The 12,772-nt window shown below is 48.6% G+C and overlaps 1 protein-coding gene across 7 annotated transcripts in view; it reads right to left on the bottom strand.

Annotated features, from left to right (window-relative positions):
• Positions 1-12,772, bottom strand: part of RELCH (RAB11 binding and LisH domain, coiled-coil and HEAT repeat containing) — a 760,620-nt gene that overhangs the window by 252,611 nt on the left and 495,237 nt on the right. For all 7 annotated transcript variants that reach the window (XM_085606887.1, XM_085606888.1, XM_085606890.1 and 4 more), the window contains one exon: positions 5,161-5,209. In XM_085606887.1, the coding sequence (XP_085463013.1) occupies positions 5,161-5,209 (49 nt within the window). The remainder of the gene's footprint in view (positions 1-5,160; positions 5,210-12,772) is intronic.

Below are 12,772 nucleotides of genomic sequence, written 5' to 3'. Positions count from 1 at the left end.
GCCGTGCTGCATCCCTCCCATCGGCCAGAGCCTGGGAAAGACGTGGCCGGACCTCCTCCGGACACAGGGGCAGCACGTCCTCCACCGTATCCCACAGGGAATGGGAATAACGGTCCAAGAGACAGGCGGTATTTAAGGACCGCAGGCCCAAACTAAGGGACGAGAACAGTTTCTTGCCAAACTGCTCGAGTCTCTTGGAATCCCGGTCCGGCGGAGCGGTCGGGAAGGAGGATTGGGAAGTAGAGGCCTGGATAACCAGACTCTCGGGGGTGGGGTGTTGGGACAGGAAGCTGGGGTCGCCCGGAGCAGGGCGGTGGCGCCTGGCAACGTTCCTATCCACAGGAGGAACTGTGGAGGGCTTGGACCAGGTGCCCTGCAGAACGTCAGTGAGGGCCTCGTTAAACGGCAGCAGAGGCTCAGTGGAGCTTGCTGAGGTTTGAAGCACCTCAGTGAGGATGTTGGTCCTCACAGCCACGGCAGGCAACTCGAGCCCAAGGGCCTCAGCCGCCTTGCGCAGCACCACAGAAAATGCTGCACCCTCCTCCGAAGCCACGGTCGGAGGAGAAGTGAATCCAGCGTCTGGCGAGGTGTCCAGCCCGCTGGCCTCCCCCAGTTCATCTGCCCAGTCCTGAGAAAGCTGTGACTGAACAGCCAGAGGGTCCTCGAACCCCTCCCAGTCGCCCCCTTCTTCCGATTCCTGATAAACAGGAGGAATGATCGGAACCGGACTGTAGAGATGGTAGGTCTCTAGCGGCGTCGGATGCGGCGTCGGCGGACGCCGTGCCGGCGTCGGGTCCGGATGAGGGCTAAACTGGGGCGTCGGCGTCACAGGCGTCGGCGTCGGCGGCGCCGGTGACGGCGTCGGTGGTTCAGGCGTCGGCGCCGGTGGAGGAGTGACAAGGTCAACCGGCGTCGACTGGGGCCCAGGCATGGGCCCCGCGGGGACCTGCGGCGTCGAGACCGGAGTCGTCGACGGCGCCGGGGCCGGAGCCGCCGGCACGCGAGGTCGCCCAGTCGAGCCCGCGGGGCCCGAAGGCGCGCCAGCGGGCGTCGACGGCGGGGCCAGGCTCCTCATGGCCGAGAGGAAGGCGCTGATCTCCGCCGGCGCCGCGTCAGCCCCAGGGACCGGAAGGTATGGGGGCGGACGCGGCACCTGCGGCTCCGCCGGAGCCGCGGGGGTGGAACCACTTGGACCCTCGGCCGAGTCACGCGACCGGCGAGGGGAGTCCGAAGAGCGATGTCGCCTCTTGGACTTCTTCGAGTGCTTGGACTTACCCGACGACTTGGAGCCCGACGATCGATGGTGGCGTCGGCTAGGGCTCCGCGAGCGATCCTTGGACCTCCTCCTGGACCGGGATCGCGCACGACGCGGAGCCGAGTGGCGAAGCTCGAGAAGCTTGCGGGACCGCTCCCGCCTAGCCTTCGAAGTCAGGGCCTGGCAGTCGTTGCACGACTCCGCGTCGTGGTCGAGGCCTAAGCAATAGAGGCACCGGCGGTGGTGATCGGTCACCGACATCAGTCGATGACAGTCTTCACAAGCCTTGAACCCAGGCATCCTACCGGCACCAGATGTCGACAGACAGGGATCAAAAATGATCAAAAAGAGTTAGTCAAAAAAGACTAAAAGGGGTAGCTCTCCCGGATCTGCGCTTACTGGCGCGGAAAAAAGAAGAACTGACGTCAGCGCGCGAGGGCGGCGTCTAAGTACTCCGACGACGTCATCCCGGCGCACGACGCCGACGACGGACGCGGAGCCGCAGACGACGCCTAGCGACGCGCAAGGGGTATTGCTGACGAAAAATCTTCCGGATCCAGTCTGACGCCTGGGGATATTCTAAGGTGAGGAATCTAACTAACGTGTTTCTTTCAGATATAGCTAGTACAAGCCCGGAGCTCCAACATTTCAATGTTTGGTCACAGCTTATGCTGTGAACAAAAGCCTTGACGGAGCCCATGGGGATTTCAATCTCTTCAGTCAGGCCTTAGTTTTACAAATTAGAACATTCTGTCCTCTAGGGGCAAAATGTTCTAAAGCCTTAGAGCCCTCCTAGACGGCCCTACTGGCCACTAAAGGACCACTCCCTTGTTAAAGGCCGGAGTGGGCCTTTAATGGCTGGTAGATCCAACTATGGCGGGCTCTAAGGCTATAATGGTGGCCAACACCAGGACAGTAAATGTGAAATATGGGGATGTCAAGTAAATCTTATGTTTCCTTCTTTGAATCAGTATTGTTTGAATTTGAAAGAAGGTTTCCATCTTTTGCTGCTGCTGTTTATTGGTCAGCGCAGAAACATTTCCAAGATTTAAGGTATGAGAAGAAAAGTCAACTCTATGGTCTTGGAGCCTTCTCCTAACTACGTTTATTTAATAAGACTTGAAGTTCTGGTTGCACTGGAAGATCAATCTCATTCCATACAGCCGAAATTATGCAAAACAAACACATTTCCTATCATCCATCATTTTAGATCCTCATGTGACATAGCGGAAACGTTTCTTGGCCTTCACTAGCATTGGGATCCTTAGGAGCGTTTTGCGATATGATGATTCATAGTGAATGTATTATTTTCATGTTCAGGACTCCACTCCCTTTTAATGATTCTGCTTGCAGGCTTTACAGAATCTGAGCTTTCCCAATCAATCAGTCTTCATGAGCACATTGCTCACGGTATTTCTTTTTTCAAAATATCCTCCGTCTTTTTTTCTAAATGGAGCAAAATGGAAATCAGTCTGTTGGTTTAAGAGGAGGAGTTTGGGTTCACTGAACAGACACTTCAGTTACCTGTCAATAGATAGTGTGTAGCCTTTATTGCCATGAAGCTTACAGCTTGCTCTTTCTCACAAACAGGCTTCAGACAGCGTCAAAATGATTACATCCTTCACTACAGTAGACCACTTAAACTGTGACCAACTTTTAATGTCCTGAGCCAGTAAAAAAAGTTGTGCAGAACAGCCGGAGTGAACACTAAGTGGAATCTGCTATGGCTACAGGTGGTACTGCGGACTCACAATGTGCATGGTAACCACAGTGGCTACAACTAACATTCAAGCCGTAAGTAGTGGTGTCGTGGCCTACAGCAACAGGAAGTACTTACTCCACAACATAAGGTACTGACTTAATGAAATATACAAATTTTTCAGTCTTCATAGATCTACCTAAATTCCAGCAATAAGAAGTCACTCTTACCAAAACACAGAAGAAACATTATAGTGCCCCAAAACATTGTTCAAAGCAGGGCATAGTCTAGACATTGACAATATGAGAGTTGACATAATTCATACAAAATGATTTTTTAATACAAAGAGACCTCCTTGATCAGCCGTGAAGTCGTAAAAGCATATAGAAACAAACTTGGGCTTGGGGTAGGGAAGGTTCCTCAAATAAAAATACACCCACAGACAGAAAAGGACTAGTATCTTAAACACCGGGAATAATGTTCTTTAATATAGAACTTGAGTAATGACTCCTTGGTCACTCCTGTCCTTGGACATTAATAAAAGCATACTCTAATTTCTTTTTCTGGCAATGGCAACTCCTCTTTGTTCAGAGATCTAGCTTGATTGTCATCTATAAACAAGCATTGGCAAAGTCAATTGGTCTTCCTTATGGGACCAATTGGCTTTGACAATGATTTTCAGTGCTGCTGTACGGCAGTGGTTCTTAAACTGTGGTCCGCAATGCCTCCTCAGGCAGTCTGCGGCTGCTTACAAAATTAAATATTATTAACAAATGAATAAAGTGTACATACATAAAGAAGCGAAATGTAACATAAATATTTTAAATCATTCTCTAATTGCGAAGGAATTTTGAGGCTAAAATTAAGTTAGTATCTTCAGATTGATTTGTGGAAGCAGTGTAGATGCATCAACCAGAATATAGTCTGGACGATGAGTGTCCTCAATTGAATTTAGAACAGCTCCAACCTTTTCAATAAACTGAAAATTGTAATTTATTTGATATATTTGTGAATTAAACAAAATATTTTATCATTTGTATACTTGTTTCATGATTATTTTTTTTGCTTATGTGCATTGTTTTGTGGTTAAAATCATCCAGGGTTTCCACCTTTCAATAATGACTGAGTGGGGGTCCCTGAATTCCAATACCGATTCGTTGGGGGATCCCTGGGCTCCAGTAATGATCAAGTGGGGGGCCACAGAAGTCAAAAGGTTAAGAACTGCTGACGCACGGTATTCCCTATGCTGTGCAGCGTGGCTAAAGAAGAACAGGTAAAAATCCATGACGCTTGTCAGATTGTAGTTACATGCATGAGTGCACCTACAAAATGATGTAGGTGCTTTTGATTTTCTTTTTATCGATCCAAGTTGGATCAGTAATTTAAAAGGGCAAACAACACGAGGGCACAGTTAGGGGGATTGGCAGGGAACAGCAAAAGGGTGAGAGTGAGCACTGTGGACAGCGCCTTGGGGAGCAAACATCTGAGAGAAAGCAACATGGAGATGGGAGAGCGAGAAGCACCTAAGTGAGAAAGCAATGTGGAGCAGTAGATAAATATACGGATGAGAGTCAGCAACTCAAAACATGAAGGAAAAAGGAGAAGCACACTAGTAAGACAGCTGGAAAACACATACACTCTTGTGGAGTGCTTATGACAAAAGAAAAAAGTAGTTCCCTAAAAGTAAGCAGTCAAAAGACATGTAAACTGGCATCAATGCTCCAGAGGAAGGGACCGACATAAGGTGGAAAAAGTAAACCATTGAACAATATTCAGGCTAATGAGAGTGACAGTAAAGTCAACCAACGAGAAGCAATCGGCGGGTTACAAGCCCCTTTATATTCTTAGTACGCCCACAATATGATTTTCACAATCAGATAGCTGAGCTGTCTGGTGGCCTCAACCTAAAAGGAGGAGGGGTGAAGCTTTCAGATATGCTGGCACAATTAACGGTGGCTATACTTTGTATCAGCCTGTAGCTCTAAATGGTGCAAATTTTAGGTTATGGAACCTTTCCGTGTTAAGATTGATATCTGACGTTATTTCAAAACTAAGAATCAGGAGGAACAAAGTAGCAATTACAACCCATATTTACCACATACATATGAACATCGATGTTTTCGTTGCTCTGTAGCAATATTTCTGAAGCAATAATTTATATAAAGAGTGATATTTGTCACTAGCAAAGATAGTTTATTTTACTCACCAACATTTTCTTCTGACAGCCTTAATATTTCCTGGAACTGTGGTTTTACCTAAAGAATATTTATGAATTCAATAGAAGCATATCAAAGCATACACTGCTGCAGTTCAAACATTAAATAAATGCATGGAAACTGAAATTAACAGCATTCATTCAATATATGGAACATAATTTAATAACATGTAATGACTAAAATGTCAATGATAGCCCAATTTCGTACAATATGTTAGCTACATAGTTCTTATCTATGCAATAAAAAGCTTTTATCATACTTGAAATCGTATTTGGAGTCGGCCAAGGATACTTAAACAAATTAGAAAGTTGCAGCTCTTTCCGTTAATGGCATTACTGGATCAAATGGCAGAAAGACTTTACTGCTACGTTATTAAGAAAACACAAATCAACATTTGCAATTTCTTAGAGAAAACAAACCTTAACAAAAGATTGGGTCAATTTTATTTGAGTCAGCAGCAACATAGAAATAATTTAAGAGGTCTGTGAATAAGCCTACAGTTCTTGTAGGTAGAAAGAATAAACCATGCAGCCTATAAAATATTTTAAGTGCTAAGGTTAACCATCAACTCCAGTTTTATTAAATCTTTAAGTTTGATCACTAAGTTGGTTATGTTAGTAGGGCTCACGAGGCCAGAGCTATCCACCAAGGCCTGAAGATGCGGAAGGCGTGAGCTCGTCACTGCCCGTGGTCCACAGCCCTTCACAACTATTGCGGTGCCGCCCTTCTTCAGTGCTGTGCACCTGATGTGGAATTTGGTTGGCGCCCTAATTGGGACCTGGGCCGGGACAGATCTGCAGCACTGGAGCCCGAGGAGAAACATAATGGCCTGCTCGGATAGCGATGGCTGTGCCACACCTTCTGGTGACCCAGAGGACACTGCTGGCCCTCAACAGCCCCAGGGATAAGAGTGAGCAGCTCCTGCCCCGGGTGGGAGGCCCCAGAGAGCAATCACTACCACCCCCACCTTTTAAAAAAAAAAGTTTTAAGTTTGCCGCCCAGGAGCTTCCATCGTGGCCAGCCTCCGGCAGAACCAAGATGGTGGCTTTGCTGGGCTGGTGGCATCTGCACAACGCTCCCTTGCATCCGGGGGAACTGCACTGGCTGATGGTGGGCATAGGTTGTGGAAGTGGATAACTATGGCCCCCGGAAAGGCCCATGGGATGGCCACTAGGCCACTGTGATATGGGTCCACGCCCTAGAGACATTCATTATGCCTGAACTCCGGCCAACAACAAAATGGAGGCTGCTGAGGGGCTTTATGGAGGTCAGTGGCTGATCCTTCTGGTTATTCCTCCCTCACCTCCGCTAGTCGGCATTGGGTGCACACAGCGGGCCATGGAAAATGCACCATCAGGCACCTGCAAGGAGGGAATCAAGCAGGGCGCTGGTGGAAGCGGCCTCTCAGGTATGGATGACAAATTTGATAAACTCTTAGCCGCCATAGATGCGTCTGGGGAGTGCTTGGATAAGAAAATGTATGCCATATCGGTGGCCCTTGGCCTTCCTCAAAAGGACTTCTGGAAACCTGCCGAGAGACTCACTGCTGTGGAGGGCACTACACATTCTTTTACTCAGACAGTTCAATCTGCAGATCTTTGCATTGCAGCCCTAGAGGCACAGATGCAACGTCTGACGGCCCACCTTGATGACCAGGAGGGAAGGGCTCGGCGGAAGCATGTCTGCATTGTGGGGCTGCCACAGCGTGCGGAGGGTGCCTCCTTGATGTCTTACATGGAGGAATGGTTGCAGGATGTGGTTGCCCCGGAGGGCCTCTTCAAGTTTTATGTCCTGGATTGTGTACATAGAGTCCCACCTCAGTCGCCCCACCCTGGTGTTCCACTTCGACCAGTCGTAGCCTGCCTCCTACATTTTTGTGATAGAGATCATCCCTTACAGTGGGGAAATGCCCATTTGAGGTGGATAATGCTATGGTGTTACTATACCCTAGCTTTGCCCTCCAGGTCCAGAATCAAAGGGCATTATTCATGGCTGTGAAGAGGAAATTGCAGGACCTGGGCCAACTTTACTCCTTGCTATACCACGCCCGACTACTAATCCAGACTGAGGACAAGGTACATTTCTTCACTGACCCAAAAGGCATAGGACTGGAATGAGCTTTATGATGAGGGTGTGGTGCGGCCTAATGTGCAAGACCTACGCAAACAAATGATGGATGGAATGCTGAATAAATCATACATTTACCCCCAGTCAAGAGATCTGGGTTAAATCCATCGTTCTTTTGCTCACCATGCCACCCCAGTTTAGACACAGCCATACGCAAATCAGTCTTGACCCTGTGCTCCATTGGAACAGTCCAGACCGAACTGCAAAGCCAGGTCCTCCCTGGAACGGAAACAAGCATCCTGGGACCGGTTTCTAGGTATTACTCTTCATTAGCCAGGCTACCTTGAATCCAGTGGCACAGTGAGCAAGGGACCCACGTCTGGGCATACTCATCACACATAGGGTGAAAAGTGCTACGCAAACAAATGATGGACGGAATGCTGAATAAAACATACATTCACCCCCAGTCAAGAGATATGGGTTAAATCCATTATTCTTTTGCTCACCATGCCACCCCAGTTTACACCCAGCCATATGCAAATCAGTCTTGACCCTGTGCAACATAGGAACAGTCCAGACCGATCTGCCAAACCAGGTCCTCCCTGGAATGGACACGTCAGCCAGGCTAGCTTGAATCCAGTGGCACAGTGAGCAAAGTAATACCCAGAAACTGGTCCCAGGATGCTGGTTTCTGGTCCAGGGAGGACCTGGCTTGGCAGTTCGGTCCATCAATTGTTTGTGTAGCACTAATGTGCAAGACCAGCGGCATCCCCCGTGCCCGCAGACACGGTGGTTACGATGCAGGGGTATATCCCAATTTTTGAAATCGCAAGTGGCACTGAAAAGATCTAGGGCAATAGAAACAGCCGCTTCGCTGGGAACCAGTGGAGGTACGTCCCGCTGGGCCTCTTTGGAGCACCAGGCTTTTTTCTCTTCAAATTTGGAGGGCTTGGTAATCCCGGGGCTGGAGAACACTATACGGGGGGTTACCACTCGCACAGTGGACTATCTCATTTAAAGTCTGGTCTGGATAAGCTGTTTAGTGGGTGTGTCCTTGATTTGCTTACATTGTGATGGCGTGGTGGCGATGTGACAGATTTTTCCTGTATTAATGCTCCTTTCAAACTTAAAGTGGTCAAGGTGGGTGGGGTAGGGGTGGGGGTAGGGGTAGGGGTGGACTTGCGGGTGCAGTCCTTTGCACTTTGCTTGTTTTGTTGCTAGCTGCGTATTACCTTCTTATATCGTTCCGCTATGGACATGGTTTGGCCTTCGGACCTTAGTTGGCCTGTAATCGGGCCTTTTGTGCTTTTTTGGTTTTGGTTTCTATTTGTTGTTGTTACAGCTTTGCAGTGGTGTATCTCTGCTTGGGAAGTCTCCCTGGCCGTTCACATCCCTCTCCAGTCAGACTGGACCTGCCTGTTGGGTCCAGTCCGACTGGAGAGGGATGTGAACGGGGTTCTCCTCTTTCAGCCTTCGCTCATGGCAGCTCATATTAAACTGATTACTTAGAATGTGCTGGGCCTTTTTTCTCCCTCTAAATGATATAACGTGCTCTACTATCTGAAGCATTGGAGCGTTCGTATTGCGTTCCCACAGGAAACGTATCTTACAGAAACTGACTGTCGGACACTTCAGGGTCGATGGCAGGGGCTACTTTATGCTTCTTCGTACTCTGCTTTTCAAGGGGCGCTCTTATGCGGATAAGACCTGGAGTTCCATTCCAACTGCACAGGGCCAGGATTGGACAGATAACACCCACCACCCCCCCACTGCGCCGACGGGTAGGCTGGCGGGAACGGCGCATTCTTGGGCATCACAGTGGGAACTTGTTGATTTCTGGAGAGTGAGAAACCCTGAGGCCAGAGTGGACGGAGTATACTCCTATTGTTCTAGTATGCATGATCTCGAGATCCGGCTCTTTAGACCTTATACCCGCAACGAAATGTGCAGTACGGTAGCCAAAATAGAGTATTTGCTAAAAACATATTCTGACCACTTGCCCATGTTATGCTCTCTTGTGTGGACCTCTCCCTGACCCAGGGTTCCTACTTGGCGATTAGACAGCAGGTTGCTTGAGGAACAAGCTTTTTAATTGAACAAAAGCTTGGCAAAGCAGTTATTCAATCTTCAATTGAGTACGGTCTCTATAGGAGTGTCTGCGACATCTTCCGCCTTCAACCTTTACTATCTTATAGTATTGCTTTACCAGAGTCAGTATTAGTCACAGCTCCACTCCATCTTTAACCCTGTAGGAGTGCCCCAGTAAAACATTTCTGCAGTGGTTTTCTCCCATCAATACTTCTATGAGCACATAAACCTCAATGACCTCTATATTCCATCCATCGGCCCCAGATCTTATCCCACTTCTTTGGGCACACCCTGCTTTTGTACACCAATTTTTAGCCATGCAGCACCAGTCTAGATTTTCCTCCCATTCAGTAACCCTCAGCGGTTTGCTCCTCACACCCTTGCTTTATTTCTTTTTGCCACAATGTCTGCTAGCTTGAGCCAGAGTGTTGTGTATTTAGGCAATCTGCTTTCATCCTTAAAAAATATTATTTGCCACCTAGCTGCTCCTGGGACCTCTTGGCCCACTACCTCAGTCATTACCCGGACAATCGCTTGCCAGTACAGCTGAATATGAGGGCAGGCCCATAATATGTGGAAAAAAGTGCCTCTTTCCCCACAACCCAGGTACATAAGTCAGTGTCGCTGCAGACCATTCGGTGCAGAAGTGCCCTTGAGATGTAGGATCTGTGAATAATTTGTAATTGTACAAGGCAAAATTGCACTCGTATTGCCACCTCCTTAGGGCTCTGTATAGCCTCTGTCCAGTCATCATCCTCTATGATGCCCAGTTCAGCTTCCCAGAACTCTGGGAGGGTTCCCAATGGGCATATTGTTGTTGTTTTTTCAAAACTAAATATGGCAAGTAGCCTTGTCAGCCATGGGATCTAGTAATACCCTGTCCTCGAGTGGTGTGTACTCCACTATGTGTTCACCCTCTGGAATGTGGCACTGCAGTGCATGTTTTAGCTGTATATATCTTTATATATCTGTATTGTTCTGCGTCAGGCATTTCGCATTCCATTTTTAAATCTTCAAAATCAATCACCTTTTGTCCCCTCCATACGTCCTCTAGTCAAACCCCAATAGTCTACTCTTACTGAATCGCTTTAATCCCCGACTTCTCTTAGGAGGTCACTATCTCACAAAAGGAGTCCTTCCCATAAGCTTTCCTTCCCAGCCCAGGAATTGTGTTGCTTCCCTCCATATATGTATAACTGTTTATGTGTGTGTGGTGGTAATTGGGACTCCATCCGTTTATGCTAAAGTGCCGCAGGATATCCTCTCTGTCCCATCGACTGGTGATCTACCCTGTAGGCAGGTTCATCCCGTCCCACAAACACCCATGCATTAATTGTGACCAGTTGTGCTACCCAGTAGTATTCTTTGATGTCGGTAATAGCCGTCCGCCCTCAAACACTCCCCTCTCTAGTTTGTGTAGGGCTATTCTAGGGCTTCCCCCATCCCAGAAAAGCAGTCTGATTTTGCTTTCAACTTTTTGAAAGAAGTCTGGTGGCACCCTACATGACGTATTCTGTAAAACATGGACTAAACGTGGTAGCACCATCATTTTAAACAGTGCGATCGCTCATTGAGAGACAATGGTAGCTGTCTCCAGTCGTCCACATCTCTTCGGAGCCCATGTAGTTGAGAGAATAAGTTGTCTTCCAGGCATTCAGTATCTGTCCTTGAGAGGATAATTCCTACATAACTGGATTTGTCTTCAGTACTAGGGTTTGTGCACTGGATAGCAAAGCCGGTTTGGTGCCAGCAAGCACACAGAGAAAGGATTTGTCCCAATGTATCTGGTATCCTGAGTTTCCCCAAAATAATTGAAATATATGGAGTATTCGGCTGACGATGACTTTAGGTTTGTGTCCGCATATAGTGATATTTTCTCATCCCATCCATCCCCTCCGGTATGCCCCATATCAGTGTGTCACCTCTGACCCACGCTGCCAGGGGTTCTAATGCCAATGCAAAAAGCATGGGGGAGAGCGGACAGCCCTGTCTTGTACCCTTATGAGGGGCTACTGGGTGCACTACCACTCCATTCACCCTCACTCTGGCTAGTGAGTTCGTATACAGGAGACGGAACCAGGCACAGAAGAACAAGTTACTTACCTTCGGTAACGATGTATCTGTAAGAAACATTAGTTAGTTAGATTCCTCACCTTAGAATATCCCCAGGCGTCAGACTGTATCCGGAAGATTTTTCGTCAGCAATACCCCTTGCGCGTCGCTAGGCGTCGTCTGCGGCTCCGCGTCCGTCGTCGGCGTCGTGCGCCGGGATGACGTCGTCGGAGTACTTAGACGCCGCCCTCGCGCGCTGACGTCAGTTCTTGTACATAGCCTTCCGCGCCAGGAACGCAGAGCCATGCAAAGACCGACACTGGTGCCAAAAATAAAATCTAGGGGCCTGAAAGGACAACCTTAACCCTAGATGTCAGTTCGCAGAACGGGGAGGATGGGAGGGTCAGTGAGGAATCTAACTAACTAATGTTTCTTACAGATACATCGTTACCGAAGGTAAGTAACTTGTTCATCTGAAAGAAACACGTTAGTTAGATTCCTCACCTTAGAATAGATACCCAAGCAATACCATCCCCGGTGGTGGGTCTGCGAACCAAGATCACACCAGAAAGTCCTGGAGGACAGAACGGCCAAAGAAGCCATCCCTCCGGACTTGGCTGTCAAGGCAATAATGCCTGGCAAACGTGTGTAGCGAAGCCCACGTTGCCGCCTGACAGATGTCCTGCAAAGGGACTCCCCGTCCCAAGGCAGTAGTAGCCGCCGTGGCCCGAGTAGAATGGGCGCGCAGCCCAACAGGAGGGTCCTTTTTAGCCAAGGAATAGCAAATTTTTATACACAAAACGACCCACCGAGAGATGGTCCGTTTGTGCACAGCTTTCTCCTTCTTAGCGCCCACGTACCCAACAAAAAGCTGGTCGTCCACCCGGAACTGTTTTGTGCGGTCCAGATAAAAGGAGAGCGCACGTTTTGGGTCTAGACGGTGGAGCCTCTCTTCCTCTTTGGAAGGATGCGGAGGCGGAAAGAAGGTGGGCAAGGTGACAGACTGCCCAAGGTGAAATGGAGTCACCACTTTAGGAAGAAAGGAGGGACGAGGCCGAAGGACAACCTTGTCCGGATGAACAGAGAGAAAAGGAGGCTTTGAAGATAAAGCCTGGAGCTCACTCACCCGTCTAGCCGAGGTGATGGCTACCAGAAAAGCAGTCTTAAGAGTCAGAAGACGAAGAGGACAATTGTGAAGAGGCTCGAAGGGAGCGCACATCAGGAATGTCAATACCAGATTCAAGTCCCACTGAGGCATTACAAAAGGGACAGGAGGGAACGTGTGTGTAATGCCTTTGAGAAAGCGTCTAACCACAGGGGACTTGAAAAGAGAAGGCTGATCAGGAAGCCGCAAGGCGGCGGAGATGGCAGCAAGATAACCTTTCAGGGTGCCCA

Source organism: Triturus cristatus, chromosome 5_2 (genome assembly GCF_964204655.1).
Source record: "Triturus cristatus chromosome 5_2, aTriCri1.1, whole genome shotgun sequence".
Lineage (NCBI taxonomy): Eukaryota > Metazoa > Chordata > Amphibia > Caudata > Salamandridae > Triturus > Triturus cristatus.
The sequence above is the reverse complement of the archived record's forward strand: the minus strand, read 5'-3'. Positions and strand labels throughout refer to the sequence as shown.